Source organism: Palaemon carinicauda, chromosome 11 (assembly GCF_036898095.1).
Source record: "Palaemon carinicauda isolate YSFRI2023 chromosome 11, ASM3689809v2, whole genome shotgun sequence".
In the NCBI taxonomy this organism is placed as follows: Eukaryota; Metazoa; Arthropoda; class Malacostraca; order Decapoda; family Palaemonidae; genus Palaemon; species Palaemon carinicauda.
In genome coordinates, this window is record NC_090735.1 from 3,550,812 (window position 1) to 3,567,215 (window position 16,404).

General features: G+C 44.6%; 1 protein-coding gene across 1 annotated transcript in view; it reads left to right on the top strand.

Annotated features, from left to right (window-relative positions):
• Positions 1–680: 680 nt before the first annotated feature.
• The window catches only part of LOC137649946 (calcium uniporter protein, mitochondrial-like), a 799,430-nt gene continuing 783,706 nt past the window's right edge, over positions 681–16,404 (top strand). Inside the window, exon 1 of the mRNA XM_068382909.1 lies at positions 681–837. Within this exon, the coding sequence (XP_068239010.1) occupies positions 724–837 (114 nt within the window). The 5' untranslated portion in view covers positions 681–723. The remainder of the gene's footprint in view (positions 838–16,404) is intronic.

Below are 16,404 nucleotides of genomic sequence, written 5' to 3' on the forward strand. Positions count from 1 at the left end.
GGGTTTGGCTGACTGACGTCCTAGTGAGCATCTGTTCTGACAAAACTGGAACTGAAACCAGACAACTTTACCTTTACCCTTAAAAAAGCTATTATCCTATAGTCTAGGCTGCTTATGATTTACGTTTTCTTTAGCATTTATTTACATATGTGACATAATATATAGTTTATGGCCGGGCACATTATTCTATCTAATTTTATTCCTCTTGTTTTATTAAAGTTTTTATAGTTTATATTAGACATATTTATTTCAATGTTGTTACGGTTCTTAAATATTTTGTTTTTCCTTGTTTCCTTTCCTCACTGAGCTATTTTCCCCGTTGGAACCCCTGAGCTTATAGCATCCAGCTTTTCTAACTAGGGTTGTAGCTTAGCAAGTAATAATAATAATAATAATAATAATAATAATAATAATAATAATAATAATAATAATAATAATAATAATAATACATGATCTAAAACGCCTTTATACTATAGTTTGGGCTGATAATGACTTCCGTTTTCTTTAACATTTGTTTACCTCTGTGACAGAAAATATATAATTCTATATGCAAAATTACGATGAATCATTGTAATTCGAGGATTCTTAAAAAGAAATGTCTAAAATATTATTACACTATAGTTCTGCCTGCTTATGACTTCCGTTTTCTTTAAGGTTTGTTTACGTATGTCACAGAAAACGTCGGAAAAACAGCTGTAACGTTCCTGCTCTTCGCTCGTGACAATGTTAGTCAGATTTTGTAGTGTTTCGAAGTTAAACGTCATGACGTTCTTCCTCGTAAACAATCGCCCCTTTTCCAAAATCCAGAAGGATTTACTGATCTACACTGCTTTCAAGGTGAATTTCATTCTGTTGAATCATTCTTAGTGTTATTTTAGTTTTAATATTGTTTATTCGTTGACATTTCTGGTTTGAATGGTTTGTTATGGTGCTGTTCTTCGATACAGCCTACTGTATTGTTTGTTAGCTGTATGGGCTAAGATTTATAAGTAAAAATAAGTCTTATATTTAAACAAGAAATCAGGTCACCGTATTTAATACTGCTTAAAATTATTAACTGTGAAAGTTGGTAGTTATAATACAAACAATATTCCTCTTAAGTTTTTATTACCTTAGGGCTTTTGAGTACACAATCAAGTTCTTTTGCTTGATAAAGTGTATTGTATCTTTATCCTAGGCAATCAGTAACGTTAGAATTTACCAGTTGGAGCCTTTGTACTTAGTTAGGACAGGCCTGGTGTAAAATTTCAAAACTTATTATTCAGAAAACACATTTTGAATGGGGATCAAACACAATAAAACCATCTAAGTTAAGGTTCCCCACTTAACCTAAGCTAGGAACCCAATGGGGTGTGCTACACTCAACAGGTGGTTCTCCTTGTCCAGACTTTGATTTCCCACTTTTTATTTCCAATTTTCTGTATTATTAGTACTTTAACCATTTGTTACCTCCAATGAGAACTCTTTTCACTGTCATTTGACTTTCTCTTGGCAAGCTCCATCCCTTTTAATACAGGCTCGTCCGCCAACTACGTCACATATTTGTAACTGTGCTTTGATTTTTATGTAAGAAGGATGCCTGTATTAACGGCATCCCAAACAAGTTGCCATTTCCCTTGTTAAAGAAATTAGAAATGTTATTAGTAAGCTTACAGGGATTTTGAATAGTTTTGATATCATTAATTGTCGGAAGTACTTGTTTTTCAAGTTTTATGGTGGGTTTTAACAAGGAGATGCATCCGAAAATCATCTTTCAGTACAGGTAGTGAAGCCGGTTAGGAAATGAAGATGGAGTTGAGACATAGTTTCACAGTTAGCTATGGATATGATGGTCTAAGGGGGTCGGAGATGGGGCATTGCGCCACCCACCCCGTAGGTATGGATATGGGTATTAGGTTAGGTGGGGCACATTAGATTTGATGGTGCTCTTATGTTTGTTTCCCTTTTAAATTGTAGTTTGTTCGTACACGAATACAAACCCTTCGCTCTTTACTATGGATGTATGTTTTCAGCATAGCCGGAATCTAGCCATAAACTTTTATGTGAGGTGTTAACAACCCTCTGCTAGTTAGCGGTGGTAGTGGGGCCGTTGACTGGCCATCCAGCTCACACCCTTGTCCAGTGATATACATATATCACTTTAGTTTTTGGCTCGGCAGAGTGAAGGTGTGCGGTCTCACTCTCCCTCTCCCATAAACCCTTAATCTTACCTAGCCGTAAGATCCAGGATTTTATATATATATATATATATATATATATATATATATATATATATATATATATATATATATATATATATATATATATATATATATATATAATTTTTTTTTTTTTTTTTTTTTTTTTTTTTTTTTTTTTTTTTTTTTTTGCAGGTGTGTACGGTCTTTAAGGATTGTGACTATGTGGGTTTGCCCCTGCATAGTGGGATGCCCTTCTGCAGACAACACTCCTGCACACAGGGTTCTCCGTGTGACAAGTGTCGGAAGTGATCATCCTCCCAGTGGGAGCGGTATAGTAGATTTCAGATGATCTAATAGGGATTTTTCCCCCTTGGGGTCTTCCTCGAGATTGAAGAAATCCCAACTTTTTTCTCCAGTGCCTCGTGCTCTCCCCGCTGACTGCTTGTTCATCCTCCTCCAGTAGACGTTTGAGGAAGAGTGATTATTATTATTATTATTATTATTAATATTATTACTTGCTAAGCTACAACCCTGGTTGGAAAAGCAGGATGCTATAAACCCAGGGCTTCAACAGGGAAAATAGCCCAGTGAGGAAAGCAAAAAAGGAAAATAAAATATTTTAAGAAGAGTAACAACATTAAAATAAATTTTTCAATATTAATCTTACCCGATAATCATGTAGCTGTCAACTCTGTTGCCGACAGAAATCTACGGTCGGGATACGCCAGCGATCGCTATACAGGTGGGGGTGAACACCACAGCGCCATCTGTGGTCAGGTACTCCAGTACTTCTTGTCAACACCACCTCAATTTTTCCTCTGTCGTGCCTCCGGCTAGACCTACATGGATACGCTGTTGATTCTGGAGTTATTGCTCACGATTTGGTGATGTATTTGCTCTAGAGTTTAGCCTTCGCTATTCAGGAAGCTATATCATTAGCTTAGCAAGTTTTTGGAATTAATTTTTTATTTAATTTTGGTACGAAGAGAGTATGAACTCTCTTTCACTTTTAAATGGCCGACCCTTCCCTTAGCGGAAGTGTTGGTGTCGAAGAGAGTATAGACTCTCTTAATTTTGCTTAACAAAGTTATAGATTTATTTTATATCTCTCCGCCTTTTATAGGCCTCTTTGATTAACTTCCTTTTATTATAAACTTATTAAAATTAATTTTTATATTTGTTTATATTCGACCTTTCCTAATAGTAGGCGGTCTTTTCTTGGAACCGAAGTTAATTAACATTGAGCCCGTCATTTCGTTTTTACCTGTTAACATATTATGCTATTTTAATGTTTTTGAAAGAATTTCTTTGATAGTCTTGTACTGTTTTCAAAGTTGAACTAACGTTTTGTTTTGTCTCTGCAGTTGTTGACGTTCAGAACGTTCAACTTGCGCTCTATCGTTACGATAGAGAGAGAGTCTATCACGGTGTCACGTTGCAGTAAGAGTAAACCGATTCTAGCGTTTTGTTCATTCTTTCTTAGCTTAAATGGTTTTAATTCTAATAAAGGAACTTTTTATTTGGGAAATCTTTCAGTTTTTTTCCTTTAACAATAATATGTTTTAACGATATATATAATTGGGCTCTTCTCTCAGGTGCTAAGTCAAGAGAGAGAGAGAGAGAGATAGAGACGGAGGGAGAGAGAGGAGGATAAACGTTTCGTTCAAGCGGGTAACGTTGTTATCGTTTTTGCTCTTCTCCCTAGTCTCTTTAGGGGAAGAAGGTAAACGTTTCTAGAGTTTTATTCTTGTTCTCAGGCTTTATGCGGTGAGAGATTTTAAACGTAGTTTATTTGATCTAGTGTTTAGTCTCTTTTCCAGCCACTGAATTATTTATCTTTCATTATGTTTTTCTGTTACATTGTAATACTGTTTTCGCAATTACTAACTTTTAATGAAGGATAGAATTGCGTGTTTCAGGTACAAACCACTTAAAGTTTCGAGTTCAGTGAAATAAGTGCAAACAGAAAATCAAAAGTGATAAAGTGATAAGCGCAAAGTGTTACAGTGTTGCGTTCGAGGGTTCGTCTGTTCGTGCCAGTTGTTCGCCTAGTCTGGGACCTCTTACAAGCTCCCAAGCCCAGGGGAGAAGTAATGTCGAAGGACTTATGGGTTCAGCAGGCCTTGATCGACGAACAGACGTTTCCCTCCGTGGTTTCGGGTGTTACCAACTCACGTAGCCGACGTGATCACCCCACCCACACAAAGACGAGAGAGCCCTTTTATTCCTCGTCTGCAGAAGAGGTTTCTCGCAGAAACCATGGACCAAATCTTGCAGCTTTTAAGTGCAAGTCGGTCCCTTCCGCGCAAGTCCAACTCCTAGGTGGTGCCATTAGCACTGGGTCAGTTCGGACTTGCTGCAGTACGACAACTGCACACCTCCCAGAGAGGCAAGGTGGTATCGCAACAGACAGTAACTCCGTCTGTTGCCGCACCAGCTGTTTTAGACCCTCAGTTTCAACGGACAGTAGCTCCGTTTGTTGTTGTCTTTCTTAAACTCTAGTGGTCTATGCTGCTGACAATGCAGTCTCAGCTTGCGGTGTTGATGCAGGAGTTTCAGGCAGAGAAGGTTAGCACACCTCCTCCTGCGAGCGCTCATGAGGCAGCCGCCTCAACTCCACCTCTGCGCAGTCCACCCTGCCAGACGTATGATGTTGAGGTTCCTCAACCTACCTCCACGCGTGAGCTGCCGCATTGGGAGTTGCCAGATACCAGCGCTGTGCAGCAACCTCCACTTTCCTTGAGGCAGGAGCCTCTTGCTATGCGGCAACCTCCTCAACACTTGAGGCAGGAGCCTTATGCTTTGCAGCAACCTCCTCTACCCTTGAGGCAGGAGCTTCATGTGTTGCGACAACCTCCTCCATCCTCGAGGCAGCAACCTCTTGCGTTGCGGCAACCTCCACCATCCTTGAGGCAGCAACCTCAACTCTTGCGGCAGCCACCTCCACTCTTGAGGCAAGAACCTCAACTCTTGAGGAACCTCATGCTATGAGGCAGCCGCCTCAACGCATGCAGCAACCGCATTCTTCACAGCATGAGCCTCTCTCTGCGCAGCTACCTCCTCAACCCTTGAGGCAGATGCAACTCTTGAGGCAGGAACCTCTCAGGAGCCTCATGCTATGCGGCATCCTCCTCAAACCATGAGGCAGGAGCCTCATGCTATGCGGCATCCTCTTCAACCCATGAGGCAGGAGCCTCATGCTATGCGACATCCTCCTCTACCCATGAGGCAGCCTTATGCTATGCGGCATCCTCCTCAACCCATGAGGCAGGAGCCTCATGCTATGCGGCATCCTCCTCAACCCATGAGGCAGGAGTCTCATGCTATGAGGAGCCTCATGCTATGCGGCATCCTCCTCAAACCATGAGGCAGGAGCCTCATGCTATGCGGCAACCGCCTCAACCCATGAGGCAGGAGCCTCATACTATGCGGCATCCTCCTCAACGCATGCGGCATAAGCCTCATCCCTTGCAGCTTGAGCCTCATCCCATGCAGCATGAGTCTCATACCATGCAGCATGAGCCTCATCCCATGCAGCATGAGCCTCATCCCATGCAGCATAAGCCGCACGCCATGCAACATGCTCTGCTTACCTTACAGCATGCTCTACATACAGCATGCTCTGCATACCTTACCGCATGCTTCTCAGTCACACATCTTTGGTTGTTGCCAACTCACTAGACTGTCAAGCAGTTTCATAATGTTGCCTTCTAGTCTGCTGCTTTTGCACCAGTGAAACCCTCACTGAGAGAACTTAGCTTTTCTCGGATATGGTTCCTGTAGATGAGAAAGTGCTATTCTCCCTCCTTCTGATTTTCCCTTGAGGACTCTGTCATTTGGAGAGGAGCCTTTAGCTGCTTAGCCTCCTATGGACTTTTATTTAAGCATAGCATGCTTCCAGGGAGGGTAATGGTTCCACTTCAATCGCTAACCCCGTCTGTTACCACACCTGCTCCCATAGACCTTGAGCTGTGTTGCAAGACATGCAGTCCAAGCTTAGTCCTTGTTAGAGGATTTTTTGTTTACGGAGTCAGTGTGTCACTGGGAAGACGTTCAACAACCAGCAGAAGTGACTTGTTGTGACGCAGTGCGGCAACCTCAGCAACCCGATAAGGAGTTGTCTGTACGACCCAGACAGTCTAGACAGCTTCGGGTTGTCACTGTACTTCCTCGCTTCCCCATGGTTGACAGTTCACAGACTGTGCAGCAGTACCATGATCTTGTGTCCGGCTCCGTCAGACGACTAGCTTTTAAGAGCTCCCACAAGTCGTCGCTGTCTGGAGATTCTCAGATGGACTATGGATCTGACCAAGGAACTGGGCCTCCTGGTCAATTTTGAGGAGTCCCAGCTCGTCCCATCCCAGACCATTGTCTACCTGGGTATGGATCTTCAGAGTCGAGCTTTTCGGGCTTTTCCGTCGGCCCCATAGATATACTAAGCCCTAGATTGCATCCAGAGCATGCTGAGAAGGAACCGATGCTCAGTCAGGTAGTGGATGAGTCTAACAGGGACACTTTCATCGCTGGCCCTGTTCATCGAGTTAGGGAGACCCCACCTCCCCCCCTTCAGTATCATCTAGCGGCTCACTGGATAAAGGACATGACGCTAGAGACGATCTCAGTTCCTGTTTCCGAAGAGAGGAGGTCTTCTCTCACGTGGTGAAAGAACAGCTTTCTTCTCAAGGAAGTCTACCTTTGGCTGTTCAGAAACCCGACCGCCGTCTCTTCTCTGACGCATCAGACATGGGCTGGGGTGCGACTTTGGACGGACAGGAATGCTCGGGAACATGGAATCAGGAGCTAAGGACACTTCACATCTATTGCAAGGAGCTGTTGGCGGTTCATCTGGCCTTGATAAACTTCAAGTCCCTCCAGCTTAACAAGGTGGTGGAGGTGGACTCTGACAACACCACAGCCTTGGCTTACATCTCCAAGCAGGGAGGGACTCATTCGTGGAAGTTGTTCTAGATCGCAAGGGACCTCCTCATCTGGTTAAAAGATCGAAAGCTCACGCTGGTAACGAGGTTCATTCAGGGCGATATGAATGTCATGGCAGATCGCCTTAGCCGGAAGGGTCAGGTCATCCCCACAGAGTGGACCCTTCACAAGAATGTTTGCAGCAGACTTTGGGCCCTGTGGGGTCAGCCAACCATAGATCTGTTCGCTACCTCGATAACCTAGAGGCTCCCGTTGTATTGTTCTCCGATTCCAGACCCAGCAGCAGTTCACGTGGATGCTTTTCTGCTGGATTGGTCCCATCTCGACCTGTATGCATTCCCGCCGTTCAAGATTGTCAACAGGGTACTTCAGAAGTTCGCCTCTCGCAAAGGGACACGGCTGACGTTGGTTGGCTCCGCTCTGGCCCGCGAGAGAATGGTTCATAGAGGTACTGCAATGGCTGGTCGACATTCCCAGGACTCTTCCTCTAGGAGTGGACCTTCTACGTCTACCTCACGTAAAGAAGGTACATCCAAACCTCCACGCTCTTCGTCTGACTGCCTTCAGACTTTCGAAAGACTCTCAAGAGCTAGGGGCTTTTCGAAGGAGGCAGCCAGAGCGATTGCCAGAGCAAGGAGGACATCCACTCTCAGAGTCTATCAGTCTAAAGGGGAAGTCTTCCGAAGCTGGTACAAGGCCAATGCAGTTTCCTCATCCAGTACCACTGTAACCCAGATTGCTGACTTCCTGTTACATCTAAGGAACGTAAGATCCCTTTAAGCTCCTACGATTAAGGGTTACAGAAGTATGTTGGCAGCGGTTTTCCGCCACAGAGGCTTGGATCTTTCCACCAACAAAGATCTACAGGACCTCCTTAGGTCTTTTAAGACCTCAAAGGAACGTCGGTTGTCCACTCCAGGCTGGAATCTAGACGTGGTCCTAAGGTTCCTTATGTCATCAAGATTTGAACCTCTCCAATCAGCCTCTTTTAAGGACCTCACATTAAAAACTCTTTTCCTCGTGTGCTTGACAACAGCTAAAAGAGTAAGTGAGATCCACGCCTTCAGCAGGAACATAGTTTTCACATCTGAAACGGCTACATGTTCCTTGCAGCTCGGTTTTTTGCTAAAACAAGCTTCCTTCACGTCCTTGGCCTAAGTCGTTCGAGATCCCAAGCCTGTCCAACTTGGTGGGGGACGAACTGGAGAGAGTACTTTGCCCAGTTAGAGCTCTTAGGTACTATCTAAAAAGGTCATAACCTTTACGAGGACAATCAGAAGCCTTATGGTGTGCTATCAAGAAGCCTTCTCTTCCAAGGTCTAAGAACTCAGTTTCTTACCTATTCAGGCTCCTGATTAGGGAAGCACATTCTCATCTGAAGGAAGAAGACCTTGCTTTGCTGAAGGTAAGGACACATGAAGTGAGAGCTGTGGCTACTTCAGTGGCCTTCAAACAGAACCGTTCTCTGCAGAGTGTTATGGATGCAACCTATTGGAGAAGCAAGTCAGTGTTCGCATCATTCTATCTCAAAGATGTCCAGTCTCTTTACGAGAACTGCTACACCCTGGGACCATTCGTAGCAACGAATGCAGTAGTAGGCGGGGGCTCAGCCACTACATTCCCATAATCCCATAACCTTTTTAACCTTTCTCTTGAATACTTTTTATGGGTTTTACGGTCGGCTAAGAAGCCTTCCACATCCTTGTTGATTTGGCGGGTGGTCAATTCTTTCTTGAGAAGCGCCGAGGTTAAAGGTTGTGATGAGGTCCTTTAGTATGGGTTGCAGCCCTTTATACTTCAGCACCTAAGAGTCGTTCAGCATCCTAAGAGGACCGCTACGCTCAGTAAGAAAGACGTACTTAATAAAGGCAGAGTAATGGTTCAAGTCGTCTTCCTTACCAGGTACTTATTTATTTTATGTTATTTTTGAATAACTAATAAAATAAAATACGGGATACTTAGCTTCTTTGTTAACATGTATGCTGGTCTCCACCCACCACCCTGGGTGTGAATCAGCTACATGATTATCGGGTAAGATTAATATTGAAAAATGTTATTTTCATTAGTAAAATAAATTTTTGAATATACTTACCCGATAATCATGATTTAATTGACCCACCCTTCCTCCCCATAGAGAACCAGTGGACCGAGGAAAAAATTGAGGTGGTGTTGACAAGAAGTACTGGAGTACCTGACCACAGATGGCGCTGTGGTGTTCACCCCCACCTGTATAGCGATCGCTGGCGTATCCTGACCGTAGATTTCTGTCGGCAACAGAGTTGACAGCTACATGATTATCGGGTAAGTATATTCAAAAATTTATTTTACTAATGAAAATAACATATCTCATATAAACTATAAAAACTTGAACAGAACAAGAGGAAGAGAAAAAGGATAGAATAATGTGCTGGAGTGTACCCTCAAGCAAGAGAACTCTAATCCAAGACAGTGGAAGACCATGGTACAGAGGCTATGGCATTACCTAAGACTAGAGAACAATGGTTTGATTTTGGAGTGTCCTCTAAGAAGAGCTGCTTACCATAGCTAAAGAGTCTCTTCTACCCTTACCAAGAGGAAAGTGGTCACTGAACAATTACAGTGCAGTAACTCCTTGAGTGAAGGAGAGTTGTTTGGTAATGTGTTGTTAGGTGTATGAGAACAGAGAAGAATATGTAAAGAATAGGCCAGACTATTCAGTGTGTATAGGCAAAGGGAAAATGAACCGTAACCAGAGAGAAGGATCCAATGTAGTATTTTCTGGCCAGTTAAAAGACCCTAAAACTCTATAGCGGTAGTATCTCAATGGGTGGCTGGTGCCCTAGCCAACCTACTACTCATCATCTCCTCTTACGCCTATTGACGCAAAGATTAGATTTCGCCAGTCGTCTCCGTTTTGAGCTTTTAATTCAATACTTCTCCATTCATCATCTACTTCACGCTTTATAGTTCTAAGCCATGTAGGCCTGGGTCTTCCAAATCTTCTAGTGCCTTGTGGAGCCCAGTTAAACATTTTGTGAACTACAGTAATCTCTTGGGGAGTGCAAAGAGCATGCCCAAACCATCACCATCTACCCCTCATCATGATCTTCTCCACATACCACATATGGTACTCGAGTAATCTCTCTTATACTGTAGTTTGCTTCATTTGTGGCTTTCCTTTGGGGCTTTTGGGTTCCCCAACGAAGGAACGACTTTCGAAGGTGCTGACTCTTGGGTCACTGCCGGAGCGTTCAGCTGCCTTCATTGGGGTTGGTCACCCCCTTCCTAACCGAGCTGCCGGATAGGAGTCCCTTCCAGTCGGTTTCATGTCCCAAGCCGATGCTTCCTCCGCAGTTCCACTCCCATCGGAAAAGTTGTAGGTGGGTGGGTTCTCTTTGGAGTTCCAGCCCCGAGTACGATCCTCCCCCGTGGTAAGTGCGCATGCTGAGTTTACTTAGCAGGAGAAACCTGGTGTGCCTCCACCCTACGAGTTTGATTGCCCTTCTCTCCAACGTGAAAGGGCTTCCTCGCTGGAGTGGTACCCCATGAGTACCTCGTAAGGGAGTGTGCAAGTCGTCGCTACCTCACTCTAACCTTTCAGAGTGCCCTGATAATTGCAGCAGCCGACTCTCTGTAGTCGCAGCCCCCATTTCACCATGCCGTCAATGCAGAGTTTCGCGAGCGCTAGACCCTCGGGTCTTGCCTCGAGTGCTTATTCTGTTATTTGCTGGCGATGGAAGCACGCGTTCGCAGACAAGCCAACTTTGCCTTCCTCGTCACTATCTCAGCTTGCTCAGCCTGCTTTCTGCGTGCGAAAAGCAACTTGCTAACCACCTGCAAGTGCTCTTGTGAGTGTTCATGTGTTAATTCACGATGCTTTGGGTCATGAACAAGCACATCCTGGTTGTAAGAGCAGAGACTAGCACTCTGGTGACCTTGCTTGCGCGAGTGGTGAGTTCCTCTCCTGACGGAGGTGTGTTTGTTGCTTCAAATGTGCTTGCTACCACTGAGCCATGCACACATAGCTTAGTGTGCTCTCAAGTGCTACCGCTGGGACACGCACGCATGCCTAAGTGTGCTCTACAAGATAAGTGGTTGTTGGTGACCGCGTTCTCAAAACATCGCTCTTAAGAGCTCTTGCAGCTGTCCCTTCCTTTGCGAAGGACACGCCATGGTTCGAAAAGTTCTTGGAGGCTGTGAAGGAGACTGTCACCAACCCTGCTCCAGTCCAATCATCAATCATCATGGACCATTAACCAACCCATACTTAGTGTCAGGATCTCTCAGTAGTTCCAGTCCACCTGTGGGCCTTAGGCACAAGAGTACTGCCTTCTGGCATGCTCCTCCTCCACCCTCGGAGTCTCCTTTTGCTCAAGGTCACTTGTCTGATCAGCAAAGGATCTCACACTTCAGGCTTAAGTCCAGACCATGTTGAAGAAGGGCCCTCTCCAAGAGCTCCTCAAATGGTCCCCATACTTGTACAGTTGATTCTTACTTGTAGAGAAGGTGTCTCTAGGCAGGAGGCTATTCATCAACCTCTCAGCTCTGAACGAGTTTGTCCATCAGACTCCATTCAAGTTGGAAACTGCAGAAACGGTTAGACAGGCTAACAGACCGAAGGACTTCATGATCACACTGGATCTGAAAGATGCTTACTTACAGATCCTGATCCATCCAGCATCAAGGAAGTATTTACAATTGATCCTACTTGAAGATGATTTACCAGTTTCAGGTTCTATGCTTCAGTCTGTGCACAGCACCTCAAGTGTTCGCAAGAGTGTTCACTTTAGTCTGAACCTGGGACCATGCCAATGGCATTCGCCTTCTTTGTTATCTGTACCATTGATTGATTCTTGCAGATCCTTCTACACCGAGACAGGCTTCTCGCTCTTTTCGTGATCTGGGGACCGTTATGAATTTTCAGATGTCTTCTCTCTAACTAACCTTCACTGAAACTGGTATATCTCTGGATGCAAATAATGCCTACTTGCATCCAGAGATATACCAAAAATGAAAAGTTTTTCCATCCCAAAGCAGAATATAGAGGCTCAAGGAAGTGGCTTACCCTCCCTTTCGCAAGACTTGCTACAAGCACATCTATGGTTACAGCTGTGGGCCCCTTGACGTCCCTGCAGCATCTTGATGCCCATTGGCCGTCTTTACATTCGGTCTCTCCAGTGGCAGCTGAAGAACTTTTTGTCTCTTCACAGGGACCCTTGGGACCTTCGAGTACTGGTAGGGCCAGAGCAGAAGAGGATCTTGAGTTGTTGGGTAGCAAATACTAACATTCTCAAGAGTGTAGATCTCTCGAATTTGATGCTCTTCACAGGTGCATCTAAAGAAAGGTAGGCGGCTCACCTGTTGCAGCACATGGCCTCCAGGCTGTGGTTCAAATCCAATCATCAGTGCCACATAAATCTCCTGCAGATAAGGGCAGCCTTTCTGTCCCTCGAACACTTCAAGGTCATTCCATAGTGTTGATGAATGACAACACAACGGTAGTGGTGTATCTAAACAAGTAAGGAAGTACTTTTTTATGGCAGCTTTACCAACCAACCTTAGAAATTGTGCACTGGATGGAAGACAAGTCGATCTTCCTGTCAGCCTGGTTCATTTCGGGCAAGAAGAATGTTCTTGTGGACAAACTGAGCAGGAAGAGTTGGCTCCGAATGGTCTTTACATCCCCGTATAGCCAACAAGGTCCTGTCTTTATTATGGATTTCAGCAATAATAGACCTATTCACAACGCCTCTCAACCAGAAACTTCCAGTGTACTGTTCACCAGTACCAGATCCCCAGGTATCTTTACAGGATGCCTTCCAACATCTGTGGGGCAACATAGACATCTATGTGTTTCCCCTCCTGTCTAATGAGGCAACTCCTCAACAAGGTGATGGCATCACAAAATCTGTCAATGACCCTGATAGATTCGGTGTGGCAGCATACAGAATGGTATCCAGACCTACTGCTTACATAGGTACTGTGGGAGCTGCCGCCCATCCACAACCTGCTCAGGCAGCCACACGCGAAGATATTCCAAAAATTTGTTGCTTCCGTATGACTAAATGCCTGGAGGTTATCCAGCATCTCCTCTCGCAGAGAGGCTATTCGGATGCAGTGAGGAAATTGATGTCTGGATTCCCAAGAAGTCGTCTATCGCCATCTATTAGGCGTAGTGGACTATCTTATGTGGTTGGTGTTGCAGAGGAGGTGGCTCTCCACTTGATGCCACTATCCCCATGATAGCGTAGTTTCTTTTATACATTAGGGAGGAATGTATCGCTCAGCCTTCAACCTCGTCTTTAGACTGAACGGAGTTAACATTTCCTCTTTGACAGAACTGTCTCTTCTCATATGGAGTTTTGAGCTTATATGCTCCCAGGCGGAAGTTAGACCACCTCCTTGGAAAGTAGTAAGAGTACTGTCCTACGCTCTCTGAAAGGAGCTCCTTACAAACTGCTACTTCAGGGCTCCAATTGTGACTTGACGCTTAAGACGGTTTTCCTTCTCGCCCTTGCCTCTGCTAAGAGGGTTGGCAAGTTGCATGGTTATTCCTACAATGTCTTCTATTCTAGGGGGTAGGAGCAGGTAGCACTCGGCTTTGTCCCTGATTTTGTAGGGAAGTCTCAGGATCTGGCTGTAGAAGACTCTAAGTTTGGGCCATCCTGAATTTTGATTCTCTGTGATGCAACCAATGATCCTGATCAGTTTTTACTGAGTTCTGTAAGAGCACTGAGGCGCCATCTCAAGCGCATATCTGTAGCTCACGCACACGTCAAAAATTTGTTTGCAAGTAAGGGCACGGTTAAGAGGAGAGTCACAAAGAATATGATCTCCGCATGGATTTGGCAAGTCATTGACCGTGCCATTAATTTTGGCTCTTCTCAACGTGATCGCCGACCCAAAGCTCATAACGTTAGGAACATAAGTACGTCCCTAGAATTCAAGAGAATCTTCTCTGTGGAGCTGGTTCTACAACCGAGTGTCTGGCTATGACCGACAAACTTCACCGCCCACTACCTGCAAGACGTAACCCATAGCAACTGTGGTGGCCACTCAACAAGTGGTGTAAGTTACCTCAGCTCCATTACATGACAAGTAGTAGTCAGTCAACGGCAAACATTGCTCGGTGTTAGTCTAGGTTGAATGGACCGAATGACTGGCCTTTTCTTCCTTTGTGTTCCCCTATCTTTGAGCACAGCATCCAGAGGACTCTGCAAGCTGGCCTACCTTCGTGTAGGTAACAACCATTTCCCTTGTGTGATCAGAGAAACTTTATATAGTTATGTCCTCATTCTCCTTGCAATGGGAAGTTGGACAATGTCTAGATTCAAGTATGAAGATGTGTTTATCACTCTCATCTTACCTGGTCAAATCACAGTGCTTGTTTTCCACTCATTCACCATGATTTCCCAGGCTGTCAGCTCTCTAACTTATCAGACTAAGAGTTCATGAGGTGCCAGGGTACCTTTCTTACACTAACAAACTCAAAGCCGTACCCCAGGTCAAGTTCCCCGGCCAGTTGGGGTTAGGACTTCTACCCACCTAAGGATGAGTTTCCGTAGTAAAGAGTGAAGGGTTTGTATTCGTGTAGGAGCAAATGACAAATTTGGAAGCAATTTTTGTTTCTAACTATACAAATATGAGCTCTTTACTTTTACTTGTGCCTCTATCACCTACCAAGAGAGTCCTGCCTGCAATGAAAAATTGACGTATATCACTGGGAAAGTGTGTAAGTGGGGTGGCTGGTCTACCCCTACCCCTGGTAATTAGCCAAAGGCCGTTGACACCTCACGTAAAAGTTTATGGCTAGGTTGCAGCTATGCTGAAAACACATATCAATAGTTAAGAGTTCAAGTTTTTATAGTTAGGAAAAATACAAATTACCGGTACTTCCAATTTTTTTTTATTTTCCAGTCATAACTTCTGGAACTTTAAAATTTGTATAATTTGATAAATACAGATTTCCCATAGGCCTAATTATTTGCATCCAAAAAGTTCAAAATACCAAAATTCTGTTAAGGGTATCTCCTGCATGGTTTAAAAGCTCCTGTCAGTGAAGCTTAGTTCATCTTAATCCATAGAAACCCAGCTATGTATATTCTTACACCTTTGGTTCAGTTTGCAGAACATCAGAACATGTCCTGTAATTGCACAAATATTACTCATTGCATAAAGATTGTTCCAACACAATACAAACCTTTGTTCTTTACTATGTATAGATGTTTCAGCACAAACTGAATTTAGCCATAAAAACTTTTGTGCTAGGTGTCAACAACCCTCTATTAGTTAGGGGGAGTAGTGAGGACTAGACTAACCTCTCCACTCATAGACTCACCCAGTGAGATCCTGCACTTTTTTTTTCACTACGGTCAAGTGCAGACCTATTGTCTCTCCCGTCCGGATTCAATTCTTATTTAATTGGCTGTAAAGACTAAATATTTCACTATCATCACAGGCTCTGCTCTTTGTGCAGATGGCATTACTGCCCGGAGGCTTCTCCTTGCGCTGAGTGTTGGTAGTGGTCCTCCTCCCAGTGGGAGCAATTGGTAGAAGCAGAAAGAAGTCTAAAAGGGACTCTTCGCCTTTGACTTAATCCTCAAAGAGGAATAAGTCCTGAATGATCTCTCTTGCAGCTTATTCTCTCTCCCCTACCTCTTTTAGTTCGGTTTCCTGAAGAGGCTGATCAGATAAGAGCGATGACCATTAGACGCCGGACGACCCTCAGGTCTGTAAGACCACCGCTGCTTCCCCTAGTAAAACAGTGGCTCCTTCCCCCAGTAAAACAGTGGCTCCTTCCCCCCCATGGGAAGTCTAGCTCTCTTTGATGTTCTGTGTTTTAATTGTGGCCTCTCTCAGGACTTTTGGGTTCCCCCACAAAGGAACTTTTGTCGGAAATGTCGAAGCTTGGGGCACAGCAGTAGCCACTGAAGGGGAGTCCCCACCAGTCCGTCTTGTGCCCCAGGCGCATACTTCCTCTGTAATTCATCACCCACTTGAGTAGTTGCAGGCAGGTTCTCTTCAGAGTTCCAGCCTGGTGTGCTCAACCCCCGGAGTTTTCTTTGGAGTTCCAGCTTGCGTTTTGGGGAAGTTTGAGCACAGAATTCTCTCACCCTGAGGTTCTGCTTGAACCTCAACCCTATGAGGATGGTCAGTGCTCTCACAGGCATGAGAAGTCTTCTTCTTTTGAGTGGTCTCCCCTCGAGTTTGTCGTTAGTGTGTGTGTGACTCATCACCATCTCCCTCTAGCTCTCTGGAGCTATGATCTTCGGAGAAATCTGGCAATCTTTCGTGCATAGCAGAAACG